The 16403-nt window shown below is 48.0% G+C and overlaps 1 protein-coding gene across 3 annotated transcripts in view; it reads left to right on the top strand.

Annotated features, from left to right (window-relative positions):
* The window catches only part of LOC119395211 (calpain-9), a 111610-nt gene that overhangs the window by 63741 nt on the left and 31466 nt on the right, over positions 1 to 16403 (top strand). For 2 of the 3 annotated variants that reach the window (XM_037662482.2, XM_049415528.1), the window contains exon 1: positions 15980 to 16232. In XM_037662482.2, coding sequence (XP_037518410.1) covers positions 16056 to 16232 — 177 coding nt within the window. In that variant the 5' untranslated portion in view covers positions 15980 to 16055. Of the gene's footprint in view, positions 1 to 15979; positions 16233 to 16403 lie in introns of those variants that run through there. The other variant, XM_049415527.1, reaches the window with a different exon arrangement.

Raw genomic sequence — 16403 nt, forward strand, 5'->3', positions numbered from 1 at the left:
GTATTGATGGACGTGCGGCTTTATTTCGACGGCCTTGGATTGTTCTGCGCGGAAATCTCAGTATATGCATGGACCTTATTGTATTCCGATCCCATCGAAAAGCGGCCACCGCGGCCAACTCGTGACTTCGTGTTGAGCAGCAGAACGCCTCGGTCACTGAGATAGATATGTACGCTTAATATAGGAAGGAATGCGCATGGACTCGAGGCTAATCGGAAAACGTGATCACCTGGAAAAATAAGTGAACGTGGCTCGAAGGAATCGAAATTGCCGCATGTCTTACTTAGCAGACACGGGAGGTCAGCTGTACTAAGCGGAAGTATACAGCGTTGGGGCAGGACACGTCCCAAACCGCGGTGGTAACCTTTTTCAAGCGTGAGACTGCCCACCGAAGCGCGCGTCATTGTTGTGTTTTACACCGAGTGTTTCAAGAAATGTGTCCAAAATCCTCATAAATCAGGGAAACGCGATATTTGTTCGATGCTTTCAGAATTACTTCTTTTGTAACTGCAGACATCTTAAGGTGGCTAAAGACATCATTTAGGACAGTAATTAAGAAAGTTAAGTTAATTAACTTCTTCATTAGTGGAGTTAGGCGGTCATGTCAAGTGGGAGAATCGCAGCCCATCGCAGCCTTGAGAACCCATCGCAGCCTTGAGATTTCGGAAAAAGCGGCATCTAGTAATAATTGCGAGTTCAGAAGAATCAGAAGAATCAGAAATGCTTTTATTTTCCAACGAAATTGTTGGGGGTCCTACAGGCGAAAAGCTGCACAATACAGCTTGAATGTGCCTGAAGGCCCTCACATGGCAACAGTAGCACTAAAACCAGCACATATATACATGTTTAGCAAATATCCAAATATAATACACCATTTTAATCCAATTGAAAAAAAAAATGCAACATATTGAATAACACTTGTATTTTCCTACGAACACATGGTATTTAAACATAACATAGAAATCTAATACATTTAGTGAGAAGAAATGTGAAAATGCATTGTCATAAATCATGAACAGTGGAATTTACAACACTAAGAAAAGCACTGCTGTAAACATGACTATGATGCACAATATGATGATACTTTGTACATTGAAACACTGAGCGCGAAATAGATATTACAACAGAAAATGCGAAAATGTAGTAACGATTTTGTTAAGTGTTCATTCCGATTTACAAAAGTACTCTCTAATTTGTTTGCGAGTCAAAGTATTTGCAATTAATCTTTCCCCTTCCAATTTATTTAACAACGATGGTAGGCTATGTCGTAGTGACTGCATGAGATAATTTGTGCGTCTGTATGGTACGGACCACCTGTCATGGCTACGTGTGCGCGAGCCACTTTTCTTGTGTTCTGTCATATTCTTCAGAGACGTCCAGAATGAGTGAGCTTCGTTATATCACCCATTAGTCGACTTCGTCGTGTGGGTGTTCGGGCTGCGCTTGCAATTATAGCAGGGGCGTAGCCAAGGGGGGGGGGGGGGGGGTTCAACCCCCCCCCCCGAAATTTTTCAGTTTTGCTTGCGTATATATACACGCACACATACAAACGCACGCACGAACATACATAAAGTATGGTTGAACCCCCCCCCCCCCCGAAAAAAATTTCTGGCTACGCCCCTGAATTATAGCGCGCATGGCGCACATACGTTAACGAACGCGGACGAACTACACCTTTGTAATCGTTGTTTTGAACAGTGACGTCATTATGGTCGTCTGCTTGTTGCGCTCATCGGTGCTTCGGTTTCGGTTTCGCCGTTGAAATTGGTTGAATTTCATTACAATAATTACTAGACGCCGCTTTTTCTGTATCTCAAAGCTGCGCGATGGGTTTTTCGCATAAAGAACTTCAATTCTCCCATTTGACATAACCGCCTAACTCCACTAATTAAAGAGTTAATTGTTTTAACTCTCCCAATTACTGTCCCAAGTGATGTCTTTAACCACCTTAAGATGCCTGCCGCTACAGAAAAAGCACTTGTGAAGACAGCGAGCAAATATCGCATTTTACTGATTTTTAAGAATTTTGGAGGCATTTTTCGAAACACCCTGTATATGTGTATATCGCGTGAGGCAGTCATCTCATATGATTATAGCTTCGGCATTTACCGGCGGGGCCGCAGTTAACGCGCTCAGTTTTGACGCATTTGCGGATCACTTTTCGCCCGCCATTGTAAATGTACACACTCGTCAACTGCCGAAGCGGCTGTCGTCTTCCTTGGCGCAGTACATGCCTTCCTGCCTCCCGATGTGCCTCAGGGCTGCATCACTTCCTCAAGTCTGCTGGACCGTTACGCGCGTCGGAAACTTCGAAAATTGTCCCTCCTGTCAGCGACACGCGCTGGAGCAAAAAAGAAAAACGAGCGAGCGGCCGGTCTCCTTACGGCGGGCCACAAACAGACGCGAAAAATAAAAGAGAGCGCAAAAAAAAAAAGAGAGTGAGAGAAAAAGAAACGGTCTCAGTGGTTGTTAACGCCACACGTGCCGATAAGCGGAGACAATAACTGTGCATCGCAAGAGAGACAATGGCGAAAAAAAAAAGAATAGAAAAGAACGTGATGCACCATGAGGACGACAAAGACAACGCCCTTTTCCTTCCTTTTCTTGTCTCGAGATGCAAACTCCTACGTTCCTGCGCGCTAGCGGTTATGTAGGAGTCCATTGTGAGGAACGCGCGGCTCTGCTGCTGGCTTTGATGCTATCGTCCGGGCGAGGCAGCGGCGGGCCAAAGCGCGGTTGCCAGTGGAACACATTTGAAACTCAGCGCGCGCGCCACCCCCTCCCCCACCCTTCCCCATTTTCCTTCGTTTTAAAACAAGGCCAGCGGGTTTCGGTTCAGTACATACAACGCACGAAGACGCGCGACATTCACGGCGACTTCCACGGCTAGACCACGCAAGGTGTATACTAACAGATGACCTGTATGTAGAAGGCGTTACAGTTTTACTGTGGGGTTCCCTCGGCGCCCTCAGCTGATATCATGTAACTATTTCACAGAACGAGCTAAAACATTCCCGAAGCGTTGCACTCCGCGCGAAGGTGAGCATACAACGTCGCCACTCAAGCAGCGCTGTGATTGCTCGCACAAGCCTCAAAAGAGGAAAGCCACGCCCTAGTTGCCAAACCTTTCTTCCTCTCCACACGAGAAGAGTCGATCAATTAGTGGTTAGACGGGCTTATATCGCGCCCCCAAAAATTTCGTGACGGGGAAGGTCCCCGCCACGTCGGGCGCGCATTATATTCCATTCACGTTTTGCACAACTGTGAGGTCGTATTTTATAGCGCCTGGTAACAAGAACGCATCTGAGTATACGTTGCAATGAGTCCACGGTGTCTAGCTGTTAATTTTTTAAAGCAGTTTTTATGTTCAACTTGCGTGTCGTTTCCGCAATGGCAAGTTCCGGGCTAAAAGCCGCAAGAGCAACATGACGACAACCCGACTGTGCACAAGTTTCTTACATGATCAATTGCGCGCCATACAGCGGACTTCACGGTGTTACATCTAAGTTAGAAATGTAGTGATATCTTTCTTCATCTACGCCCGCCCTGACTGTAGAAGTGGTAGGTCTATATTGGGCAACGTTTAGCCATTATATTGGTTACTGAAAAACAACTACCTCATTCGCCTTTTGTTCGACTACTGAAAGTCAGTGTAAAAGCAGCGACGTTTTACATGTGATAACGTCACTATATTCATCGTTCTAACAAAGCGGCTTTCACGACGAAGATAACATTTTCGCAAAGGAAGCAGCGACTGTTCCCACTGCGTGCTCTTACCAACGACCATGCCTATTGTTCGTCCATTGAGACGAACTTGATGTGTACGAAGGGTATAAGGTGTAGCGATTTCCTTCTCTGAATACGTGCTCATATTAATGCACAATGGTTTTCTCGTCAGTGCACCGTTCAGCTTGAATCACATTGCACATTTTTGTGGCGCGCCACCGAGCTATAATGTAACCCGGATAGGTTAAAAAAGAACGCTACCCGAAGATACACACGGTACAAAAATACGTTAGATATCAACTTTGGCCACAGAAATATCGCTGAAAACGGGAGCTACGTTGGAACAACGCAAGCCCCTGAAGACTGTACGAACTTTCAATCAGAACAAAAGTGAAATCAAGGAAAAAAATAGTAAGCTCCAGGAAATGTTCCACTGAAAAATACCACAGTGATAACTAAAAAGAAAATTTCGGCAGATCCCACGCCTCGTGGGAATCGGTTTCATGCGAATCAGACAACATGTAGTCGTCTGTGCAGCATTTCTGGCTTTGAGCCAAGTGTTACGAGGTGGATCGACGTGTTTTTGTAAGTGCAGTACTTGTGTTCACACTGTGGGCTTACCAGGCACGTCGACTACACTGGCGTTTCAAGGGTAACTATTGTGTGACGTAACGGCAGCACTCACGTTAGAGCACATACGTCAGTATTATCACAACGAAGTGCACTTTAAGGTACGATGGTGTGAATAACCTACGTAACTTTCGTTAGCGTATTCCTCCGGGGTCGAGCAACGCTTGAATATAGCTTGCTGAATCATAGGAATACAAATGTAATGTTTATTAGACTGCTATAAAAGCGGAGCCAACACTCTAACCACAGACGACATTTCATAGCGCAAAAGTGGAAAAGAAAGGAATTAAGAAGAGAAGAAAAGAACACAGTGCACAGGGCGAGCGCTAATTCGTCTGTGATAGATCACCACCAAGTCGTCTGTGATAGATCACCAACTCGCCCAACAGGACGTTTTATTACTGTAACCACAATTGACGTTAACCCGACATGACACCTGTATCATAAGAGTACATATGTAATGTCTGTTGCTTTCTTATGAAATTAGATAGCCAGAGCTGCAACCACGATTCACGTTGCACCGACATTGCGCCTGCATAGGGTATTTTTCCAAAGCAGTTTAAAGACCTGGCGTTGCTCTGTGGTAGAATACCTGACTTCCGCGCACAATGCTTGGGTTCGATTCCTGCTGCGATCTTTATTTTTATTCTTTGCATTCGTCGGGTCAACGCTGCCGATGTCTGGTTTACCTAACGCTCTGGCAATTAAATTACCAATGTCTGGTGTCGCCGTTCTTGGGTAGATATAAACTGTCAATTACCTGTGGCGCATACCCGCACACAGCGGCCCGTGGTATACGGGTACGGGCCACACGTGTCTGGAGGAGAGGGTTTTACGACGTACGCGGCAGGATTTTCACGTTATTAAATGCGAAGCATTTCTTAGCGAACTTTTGGCACTTTGAGCGTTTCTATCTACGTATCTATCTGTCTATCTAGCCGCCTACGTTTGGGTGCTCTCATGATCACCACCTTAACTTGGTGTAGACCAAAATTGGCATGGCAAGGTAAGGGGATTTGACGAATATGGCTGTCAGGTCATGACATGAATAACGTGAAAATCCTGTCTCGTACGTCGTCAAACACTTTCGTCCAGACACGTGTGGCACATGCCCGTTTACCATGGGTCGCGGTGTACGGGTATGCGCCACAGGTGATTGGCAGTTTATATCTACCCAGGAACGACGAGAACAGATATTGGTAACTGAAATGCGAGAGCGTTAAGAAAAACCGACGTCGGCAGCGTTGACCCGACAAATATAAAGAATGAAAATTGGGATCCCAGCAGGAATCGAACCCAAGCATTCTGCGTGGCAATCAGGTATTCTACCACAGAGCCACGCCAACTCTATAAACTGGTTTGGAAAAACAGCCTAAGCAGGCGAAAGTCAATTGTGGTTGTGGTGCTTGCTATCTAATTTTGCAAAAAAGTAATAAACACTGCATCATACTCCCACGATAAACACTACATGATACTCTTACGATACAAGCGTCATATCAGATTAACGTCCGTTCTTCCAGTGTTGGCTCCGCTTTTATACCTGTCTAATAAGCATTAGATTTGTATTTCTGTTTCAGCAAGCTATATTGAAACATTGCTCGACTCCGGAGGATTACATCAACGATAGTTACGTATGACATTCACATCATCGCACCGTAAAGTGCACTTGCTCCGCCAGAATGACGCAATATCATCTTCATTTATTACGAGGCTGGGCGATGGCCTCATGCTGACTGAGGATGATGCCAGATTGACTGACAGCCGCTTTGTAGGCTAGGCTACGTAGGCCACATACGTCTACATAGTCTACGAATACGACAAGCGTCATCCACTGATGTTGGTGTACCTAGCACTATCCAGGCCTACTAGCCTCGACGGCCTATACCTCACCAACGCGAACGGTGACTTCAGGTTCCGACATGTCGCCAGCTCTATCGACAGACAATTTGTCGAAGAAATGACCGAGGCATCCACGATTTCCAACAGCTGTACTGTACCTCATACTTCACTACACATGGACCCCTAGTCACCGCGATCACGACCGAATTCAATAACAAACCATGACCAGCTGCTGGTGCTCACTGACCACGGCGATGATGACCTTGTTCGAGAACTGTCAAGAACTTCTTCCACACATGCACACTGGTTCGTGAAACGTGCGTGCGTTCTCCATCATAAGGGACAAGTAAAAGCACTACATATCAGCTTACCGCTTCTGGTGTTGGACTTGGTAATACCCACATTGTCATTGGCATCGTTATCCAAATGTAAACAACTCGTTATATAACACATATGCGGCTCTTCACCATATAGTGTGCGTATAAAATTTATACAAATCTTTAGCGTCATTTTGTAACGTTTCGCTCAGTTAAAAAATTACGCCACAGTCACCTTCCCGCCGCATGCTTCGCATAGCATCGATTCCCACGGGACGTGGGATCTGCCGAATTTTTTCAGGTCATGACCCGACAGTCATATTCCCGAATGTGCAGGGCGCTCGAATGTTTCTGCCAGTATATAGCTGGGCACTGTATGCTGCCGAGAATCCCGTTCTGACATAATTTTCGAGAAATTAATCTCAGACTTCTGCGTCTTTGAGGTAAAGAGTATTCGAAGATCACAACGTTTAGAATCTTTTGCGCCCGAGTGTAATAGAACAAACTTAAGATCATTCAAGATATATATTGCGAGCGTCTGCGTCATAACGCGGTTTTGTCGTGTGCATGCGTCTATTTCGTGGATGCGATAAGCTCACGGTTCCAACGCGCTTTGTTACTAGTCTCGCATAACCCGCCATATGAAGGTATGAAAGTTTTAAAAATAATTCAGGTACGCATGTTTACATCGCTAGAGTGCTGTTAAAGAAAAAGAAAAGAGAGTTATATGAAAGTGCACGCACTCTGGAATGCGCAACTTCATGATTGCAGTCTAAAAGCGTACGGCACGATTATAGTAGCTCGCGTTGTCGGCTTTCCCATTTACCTTCACAGAGAACATACGCACTGCAGGCAGGTAGCCAAGCTTGTTAAGTGTCGTTCCCAGCTTCGCGACGCTATAGTCATGTTAAACACGCTTTCTTTTGAGCACCGCACTCGCTTTACGGGCGACGCTCAGGGAAAAATAATGAGAGGGGGGGGGGGGGGGGGCGCCGAATTTCTTCCGGGTGTGGTTCAAATTCTTTTGTGTCTTTCCTCGTTTCGGCCACCGAGAAGGATTTATGTTATACGGTCCCAGAACTTAAAGCGAGCTGCGCATAGAAAAGACAGGAACAAAAAAAAAAAAAGAACGCGCCGTCGACAGGCTGCAGTATAGCTATGAAAACGGATGAATCTGTTGTTTACAAGAAAGAGGGCGCCCAGCGAGAGGCCTCCCTCCGGGCAAGGAAGCACAAGACTTCCGAAGACGTTCTGCATCGTGAACACGCATACACATGGCGGCGCTCGGCCACGCCTGCGAAAATCCATTGTTAGGAGACGACCGGGAGGAAAACGCATAACACGCGCGCGCGCGCGCATTCACGAGTAGCAAAGTCGCGAGCTCCCGCCGCCGCTGCTCAAAGGAAAAATCGAGGAAAAAGTGAAAGGTCTACGCAGCAGAACTATACGCGGATGAAAAGAATGCGTCGTTATATCACACGCGAGCGACTTCGCGTATACCCCCCACGCCCGGCATGCGTAGTTTCGGGGCGCACTCGATGCGTTTGTGTATATACGACGCCTGAACCATTTGCAGAAGTCGCCTTGAGATCGCCAGCAGAGGCGTCATTAAACGTCGAGTACTTCTCCGATTTCCCTTACAAGCGCCTGCGGATACTCCAGGTAGATAAACGAGAGAGAGAGAGAGAGAGAAAGAAAAGAAAAAAGAAAAGCAGGAAAAACGGCAAACGTAATGGTCGCATGCGAACAGATGCGAGCACTTGAAACAATACGCGTCTTTTCACTCTACGCAGTCCTTTTACCGATGTCGCGCGTGTACATGCATTCTTTGCCGCTGTTTTTCGAGCGCTTAAGGGCGATTTGAGAGCAGTGAACGTCATACATGTCTGACGGTTTATACTAAAGCGACTGCACAGCCTCGCACGATAATGGAACGCCCCACGAGATGCTGAAAGGAACAGTGAACTATAGAATGATATATCCGCGGCCGTATACGCCGGTCTGGAACTAAAACTGTTAACCAAAGCGCTGGCCGGACGACCCTTAGCTGTACACACATTCCGGCGTGTATACGCCGTAGCCGGTGATCGAAATGGCCTGCAGCTGCACTGTCGTGTCTCTTGGCGCAATGTGCGCGCGTCTTGTATACGAGCGCCGGGTCATCATTACGCGACACCCCCGATGCAACTTCGAGAATTCCGAATCGGCACAAGGTCTACTCAACGCCTTCGCATGCTCAGGCGGAAGGTACCCGCTTACAGTTCGAGCTGCGTACCCGAGGGGTTGGAAATTCACAGAGCTTTTCGTTCATAAGTGATATTTTCCGTTAGACGGTAGCCTTCGCCATCATTTTTTTTTTATTCCTTATAGCCCGTTGTCCCATGGGGCCAGAGGCGACATGCCAATGGCGAAGTGCACTTATGGAAGAATGACTTCGTGAATTCGGCCCCAGGCTCCGTATTCTCAAAAAAAAAAGAAAAAGAAAAAGAAAGAAAGAAAGAAAGAAAGAAAGAAAGAAAGAAAGCTCTTACGCTAGAATTGTTCGTAAGAGAACACTTGAAACAATCCTGATTCTCGAGGTGGAGGGGGAGCCATGGATGGAAAGACGCGGAGGTTAGCCAAAAAGTGCTTATACCGTATGGCTATACACCGCGCTGTACTTGGTTCGAGTTTCCTCTTACGAACAATTCAAACATAAGAGGTTTCTGTGAATACAGGCTGTGGGCTCATATTCACACACACACACACACACACACACACACACACACACACACACACACACACACACACACACACACACACACACACACACACACACACACACACACACACACACACACACACACACACACACACACACACACACACACACACACACACACACACACACACACACACACAAAAACACTCACGCTAGAATTGTTAGCCAGAGATAATTTCAGCCAATCCTGACGCCGCACATATCATTAGCGAAGGCAGATGGCCAATGAGGAGGAGGACTACTTAAGAAAGTTTTGTGAATTCTGCCCCTGGTTTTTTTTTATTAGCTCGTTATCCACAATCCTTTGTTTTTATTCGCGACTGTGATATTCAAAAGTACGACAGAGTGCGACGATCCTGATAGGCCAACATCAAATACTACACAACCGCGCCGGTGTTCGTTGCAAGTTTCCTTTCGGCACAGCACAACTCGATACCGAGTCACCAGCGAGGCCACGAGTCACTGCCGCCAGCACGCAAGCACGCAAATGTGCTTTTGCGTCGTTCTTGGTCCAGTAAAAGTCAGCCAGGCATGAACTTCATTGCCAAGTTATACAGAAATAGGGAAATAAGACGGTCGCGTGGCCCACGGACCTGAGAGAAAGCACTCGTCCGACGCGCACGTTAGTGGTGCGCGACTGTCCAGGAAGCTCTCAGCCCGTACAGCAAAAATGAACAACCTCCAACGTGCAGCATACTGCGTGTTCTTTTTTTTTTTTTAGCCTTACATAATTGTTAAAAATCTCCCGTGAAAACGTAACTGTAATCCTCACTCACTCGCTCACTCGAAGCGTTCCTCCACTGCAGGTGCCAATACTGTGGGGAGGTGGCTGACATCTACCACATGGTTTGGGCTTGCCAGCTAAACTCAGCTGTTCCCCCCAGCCCTAACCCAACCCGAGAGGGATGGGGGGCGGCCCTGCTCGGCTGCTCGGCCCAACAGGTTCAAAGGGCCTTGGCCCGGATTGCTAAGCTAGCGGCTGATACCAATGGGGTCCCGGAATAGGATGCTCCTTTCTTAGATCAATAAATCTTGGGAAAATACGCAACGGGTGAATTAACAAACACTCGCTGCTTAGCTTTTTAAGTAGTTGTGGCACTCATCGCAAATATTAAATTGTATAGATAATAAAGTTTACAAAGCATACCGACTTGTAACGAATGCTGAGGATGGCGCGGGTTTCGAGCTGTACGCCATGTAACTTAGTTGCACGTATTTTCTTAACGAAACTCCGTTACGTGCCACTGGAGCACAAGAGTAACTGGAACGCACGCGGAATTTTTTCTACTTTTTTTTTAACACACTTTAGAAATGAGTATCTTGAAAGTGGTGTCATCCTGAGTATATCCGTTCCAAGTGAATGCACCTTGCCAACTCACCGGTTATACCATTGGCCGATTGGGATGGACCATAACGTAATTGATGTTCAAGTTGGGTTGTGAATTTTTTAAAATTAGCAAATCACGTATTTGGACTTCTCGTGCACGTGATGTCCGCCTCTTCAAGTAGTCGAGCACAAGGTCTAAAAAAATTTCTCAACGTTTCATCTAGGTATACCGGAATCATAGGAGGCTTCAACGTGCATTAAGTCTGCCAGTGAACAGGAGCACTATGGCAAAATTATCACCTAATTGTCTCAAGCGTGCAGCTCATTCGTTGATTTGGTTTCGTTTACACTGCTGAGTCAGTTAGATGATGAGTGCATCGACAACTGCTGCGAAAATGGTGCTATACCCTTGCCTTTGAAAAAGGAGTGTTCTACGCTTGTCGTCATGGCTACTTGAGGCGCTGGCCTAACACTCTCACCATTACACAGGATTACCCAATAAAGTGAATGGGAAAACGACCGCCGCTGTAGCACAACTGGTATCGGACGCTTTATCCGAAGGTTGTAGGTTCGGTCCGTATTCCGGCGGCATGTTGTTTTTTTCATCCACTTTAGTTTCTTGCCATTGATGTCACAATTACTACACTACAGTTAATAACTACAGATAACGTCCCCTGTGTCTCTCGCGGCTTCGTTGTCCGTTTGGTTTAGTTAGGTCGTGCGCGACATATATGTTACTGTACTCGGGATTGTGGCCCGCGCGTTCATTTCTTATTGCGAGTTCAATTTAGAAATGTCACCCGGTGTATCGTGCTTTTGGTAAATGTTATAGAAAGCTACGTGGAAAAATAAATCTTTATGGCGTCCCACTGTATGGCATCTGTCGTGTGTTGCTTTGTCAATATAAACGCTATCAATCAAGTACCACCTTAATCCAGAAAGTAGCATGGCGTCTTTATAATCTCCTCGCGCACCATGCGCACTCCTTTCAAGTCGCAGTCAGCGTACCGTGGCGAACCGGTCCGTCGCCATTTCGTGCATGTCGGTTGGTTGCGGCGGCCGACCCCGAGCTCGACGGGGTCCGTTATTACTATACACGCGCGCGCCATAGCGGAAAAAGCGCCGCGTCGCGCTGTCGCGGCCTAGTGCATCGCGGGCCGGCAATTAGGCCCGCTTTTTGGCAGGCCAAACAAACAGGCCGGTCGGCCAGTGGGGCTCCTTGCGCGCGATACATCGGTGTGCAGGCAGCGGGGTGGAGGGGCTAAGGTTCTCCCCCCCGCGGTGCCCCCTTGCGAATGAATCGCGTGGGTCCAGCAGCGAAGGATGCTTGCGGCGCGAGCTCGTGCACGTGCGCGCCGCGATGCGCGCGAGCGGCGGCCGAGACAGCGCCGCGTCATCGCCGCAAAACAACGATGGCTCGGAGGTGGGCGGAAGGGAAAATGATTGCCCGCGCCCCGATCTCCGTTGTCAGTCACGCTGGCCTTGGGAGGGTTATTCCACGCGAGCGCTCGGGCCCATCAAAATGTTGGTGCGGCCGCGAGCGTGTAATCCGCTTCGCGTGCGAAGCCAGTCAATAAGTTGTCGTTCGCCGCTGTTTATCTTATATAACGCGTGGAACAGCGCGGCATGCCGAAAGATTGCTTGATGCCGTGAAGGCACGGCGCTTGCAGCGCGCGACTTTCGATCGCGCGCGGGGAGACTGGAACGGCGACATTTACCCCCCGCGCGGGGCGCGTGCCTTTGTTTTCGAGAAATGCGGGCAAGGCGGCCACGTGATGAAGGCCGCGACAGCACGAACTGACACGGGCTCTTGACGGAGCGCAACCTTGAGGCGTGAACGCCAGGTTCACGGAAGAGGCAGCTGTCTCGTTTTCGTCAAAATCTTGGAGTGGTTGCACTCCACCAACGGACAGCGGTGACGAAACAGGCCTGGGTCTACGAATTCTATACGGAGGGGGCTTTCGCACAATGATTCTTTGTTCGCCATGGCGACTGAATTTCGGTTAGGTAAATTTGGGTGGCTTCTCCTTCTATTTGATCATCGCTTCTGGCAAAGTGGTGCGTTGAATTATATGGCAGCTCCTCCACTGACCGCTTCCGATTGTCCTCCGCGCAACACCGATTGAATTTGAAAGTTTCGTAGCATGTATGAGATGGCGCACAGTGGTTGAGGTCTCTCCCCTCATTTGGAAGTTGCAGCAGGCTCTCGTTATTGGTTAGTTGTCATGGGCCTCGTGTACTATAGCCTCCACTGCACTGCACTTAGTGACACACATACCATAGCAATTTATAGTGCCTTTAAGCTGTAATAACGATACACCCGTAATCTGTAGTCTCTTCGGACGTATAGCTTCAGCTCGGAAAAAATGCTGCCTCCGCTGACATCGCGCACGCAACGCAACCTTGTTCTCGATAGAGATGAAATGGGAACGTGAGCATCTGTTATTTCACCGCGGTGCTCATTAATCACCACAATGCCTCCGCCGCGCGCACCCACACTTTGTGGCCTTAAACTTTCACTACGTCTAGAGAGCAACACCACATCGTTCTTACGCGGGCGCATGCAAAAAAAAAATAATAAATAAACGTGTCTGTATAGAGGTCGATGTGTACGCGCTTGGTTTCGGTAACGTTTTCCTATTTTTATTATGTTGACAAAATCCTTTTGGCTGCTTGCTCACCAGCTGAGAGAGTGGTATTTCGATTATATAATAAGGGGTGCCAAGGACAGCCAGAGAGAAGCACACGACGTGCTCACTCACTCACTCACTCACTCACTCACTCACTCACTCACTCACTCACTCACTCACTCACTCACTCACTCACTCACTCACTCACTCACTCACTCACTCACTCACTCACTCACTCACTCACTCACTCACTCACTCACTCGCTCACTCACTCACTCACTCACTCACTCACTCACTCACTCACTCACTCACTCACTCACTCACTCACTCACTCACTCACTCACTCACTCACTCACTCACTCACTCACTCACTCACTCACTCACTCGATAAAAAACGATTGACAGGTGACACCAGGAAAAGGGATTCAATGTGATTTCCATACATGTATACGCCACCATGCAAAAAAAGAAATAGAAAAAGGACCTTTGCGCGCACATCCTACGACAGCGCATCGTGATTGGGAAAGGCCTTCGCAGATAAAGGCGAACGCATGCAAATTGTTTGTTTGCGGGTCGCCCGCTGGTGGAGGAAACAGCTCTCCGCGGGAGAAGATGGCTGCAGGGATATGCCTGCTTCCGCTCTCCTGCCTCCCACATGCCTCTCAATGGGGTTGCGAGTAGCATCGGAGACTCTTGCGGCCCACGCTCGTTTGACTCGCGTCGCACGCGATCGGGGTGAGCGGCAGCAGCTGTGGCGTCCGCCGCCCACGACGTCGTCCGCGCACGGACGCGCGAGGGCATCGCGGCGCGCCCCCTTCACCACCATGGCGGGAAGCGTCAGGTTGTGACAGCGTTATTCGGCCCGTTCTGTAACAGATAAGGAAGATGAACGCAACCTGGACATTATCGCGCGTGACCCGCACTGCCGTCTTAACTAAATGCGGATTAGCAAAGGTGATAAAAGCATACAACCTGAAAATGGCGCTCTCCGGGTCAAGTGGTAGTCCTCTTTCTTTTTTTAATTCACTAAAACGGCTGTTCGCACTGTCACGGGCATCTATTATAGGACTAAGTGGCCAGATATACTGAACAACAAAGAAATTAAATAGCTTCTCGATTATGATCCGTACGGCACACGTCGACATAACGTAGAGGTACAATGAACTACCTTTACCTCAGAACTCTAAAAGTACACTCCGCACGACTTCTGTAAGAGACGACGCAATCATATGTGTGCTCGGTTCTATCTACACAACTTCAGCATTACTATCAGTCTTATGTCGGCTCACGTATATACTCCCGCCGACTCCCGCACACTCCAAAGCACTAGCGTTCATATGCCAGCTCAATATCTATTAATAAGGGCGTGAGCTACGGAGGGGGGGGGGGGTAGAAGATTGACTTCCCCCCCGCAAACTCTTTCACAGGAAGTTCTTGATAAATATACCTCGTGCAAGGCACCTCTTTCAATATAAATATCCTTACTGGATTGTAACCACTGATAACTCATATTTGAAGGTAGGAGATCAAAAGGCACCAAGTAGAGCACCATTTATGCAAGATACTGGTGTTAAAGAGCATTGACACCATGGTCGAAAAAGCCAATTATACGCTAATGGACTCATGAGTCGACTCACTCAGACTCAGATAGGGCCGTGAGTGTGTGTCTGAGTGAGTCCGAGTGAGGAAAATTTTGGTGAGCCTGAGTTCGAGTGAGCTCTAAGGACAAAATATATTTCATGAGTGAGTCTGAGTGTGCTCCACATTTTTTCGTATTCATAATGCCGTTCGGTAGGGATTATCTTCAAGGACGGCTAATTGTGACAACGGAAATGTTAAGGCAGGCGTTCGATCAATGTTGTATACTAGCGATAAAATACCTAAATTTGGGCTTATATATATATTTTTTTCCGCCAGCACTCCAAGTTATTTCTATGATGCACTGCGAGAAACTGAAGTCCATATATACACATAGTAGGTTCTGTATGCGGGTAGTATTCGCTTCACAAGTCTTCATATCCGGAACAACATATAGTTGTGTCCATGGACCTTGTATCGTTAAAGTGGCACTTATACTAAAAGTTTCAGTTATCGCTCTTTTTTTTTTTGCGTCAAATGAAAGGTTGAGCTTTTAAGAGCCTATAAAATGTACTGGTAAGCGTGCGCGCCCCCTGAAAATTTAATTAAAACATGTTTTGAAAAGCTAGTTTAGGCTCCTACTGTAACCTGACGTCACGACGCGGTACGAGTCTTGCCACGTGATCGCGCAAGATAGCGTGATGTTTCCATGGCCGCTCTGCTTCGTGGCTCCGTTGGTGACGCACAAGCGGCCATATTGTATGTTTTGGACTGACGTCATCACAACCAACCATACTGGTGCGTGACGTCACCAGAATTGATACTGTAGCATGACGTCACGCTAGTGTCGATGTCAGTAGGTGCGCCATGCGAATATTGACTTTAATGTCAAAATGAAATAACTTATAAGAATGTCCTGAGCTTCACAGTTGCTCAAAGCCGTCTCTGTATACAGGAAATTTGTACGGTGGAGTAAACTCGGCTTCGAAAGTTAGTGTCAGTACACCTTTATTGACGGAAAACACCGCGAGCAGAAGGGATGACTCAGAAGCATGCAGGTGACACATCTCATGCGCCAAGACGGCTCCTACGTCTGTCGAGTCTCTCGCCCCGTTCGCTTGCCCCGTTTTCGGTCACGTGTAATGTTCCAGCATATGTGTTCGCACGCGATGGAAGTGCTCCCCAGACAACGACGTCTTGTGTCGCGCAGTGAGCGCGGACCGCCGGCCGGCCGCGTGAGCAGTGCCATGGGCGTGTCCGATGGCGGCCTGGCCAACGGCCACGGGCCGGGCTACTCCTACCTCAAGCGCCTCTGCCGGGACCGGGGCACGCTCTTCGAGGACCCGGAGTTCCCGCCCTCGAACCGCGCCCTCTCGTCCAAGAACAAGTACGCTAGCGCCCAGGTCGTCTGGATGAGGCCTTACGTAAGTGTCAGCCAGACTGATATGCTTCGCTAATTAATGTAACTACGCATGTACTGTCATTGCGCACAACAGTTGTATATACGCATGCAACGCTAGTGCTGTTGTCGCAGGACACCACGCAAGTTAACAATCACCTCCCCCCCCCCCCCCAAAAAAAAAAGAAAAAGAAAA

The sequence above is a fragment of the Rhipicephalus sanguineus genome, chromosome 1, assembly GCF_013339695.2.
Source record: "Rhipicephalus sanguineus isolate Rsan-2018 chromosome 1, BIME_Rsan_1.4, whole genome shotgun sequence".
Classification (NCBI taxonomy): Eukaryota; Metazoa; Arthropoda; class Arachnida; order Ixodida; family Ixodidae; genus Rhipicephalus; species Rhipicephalus sanguineus.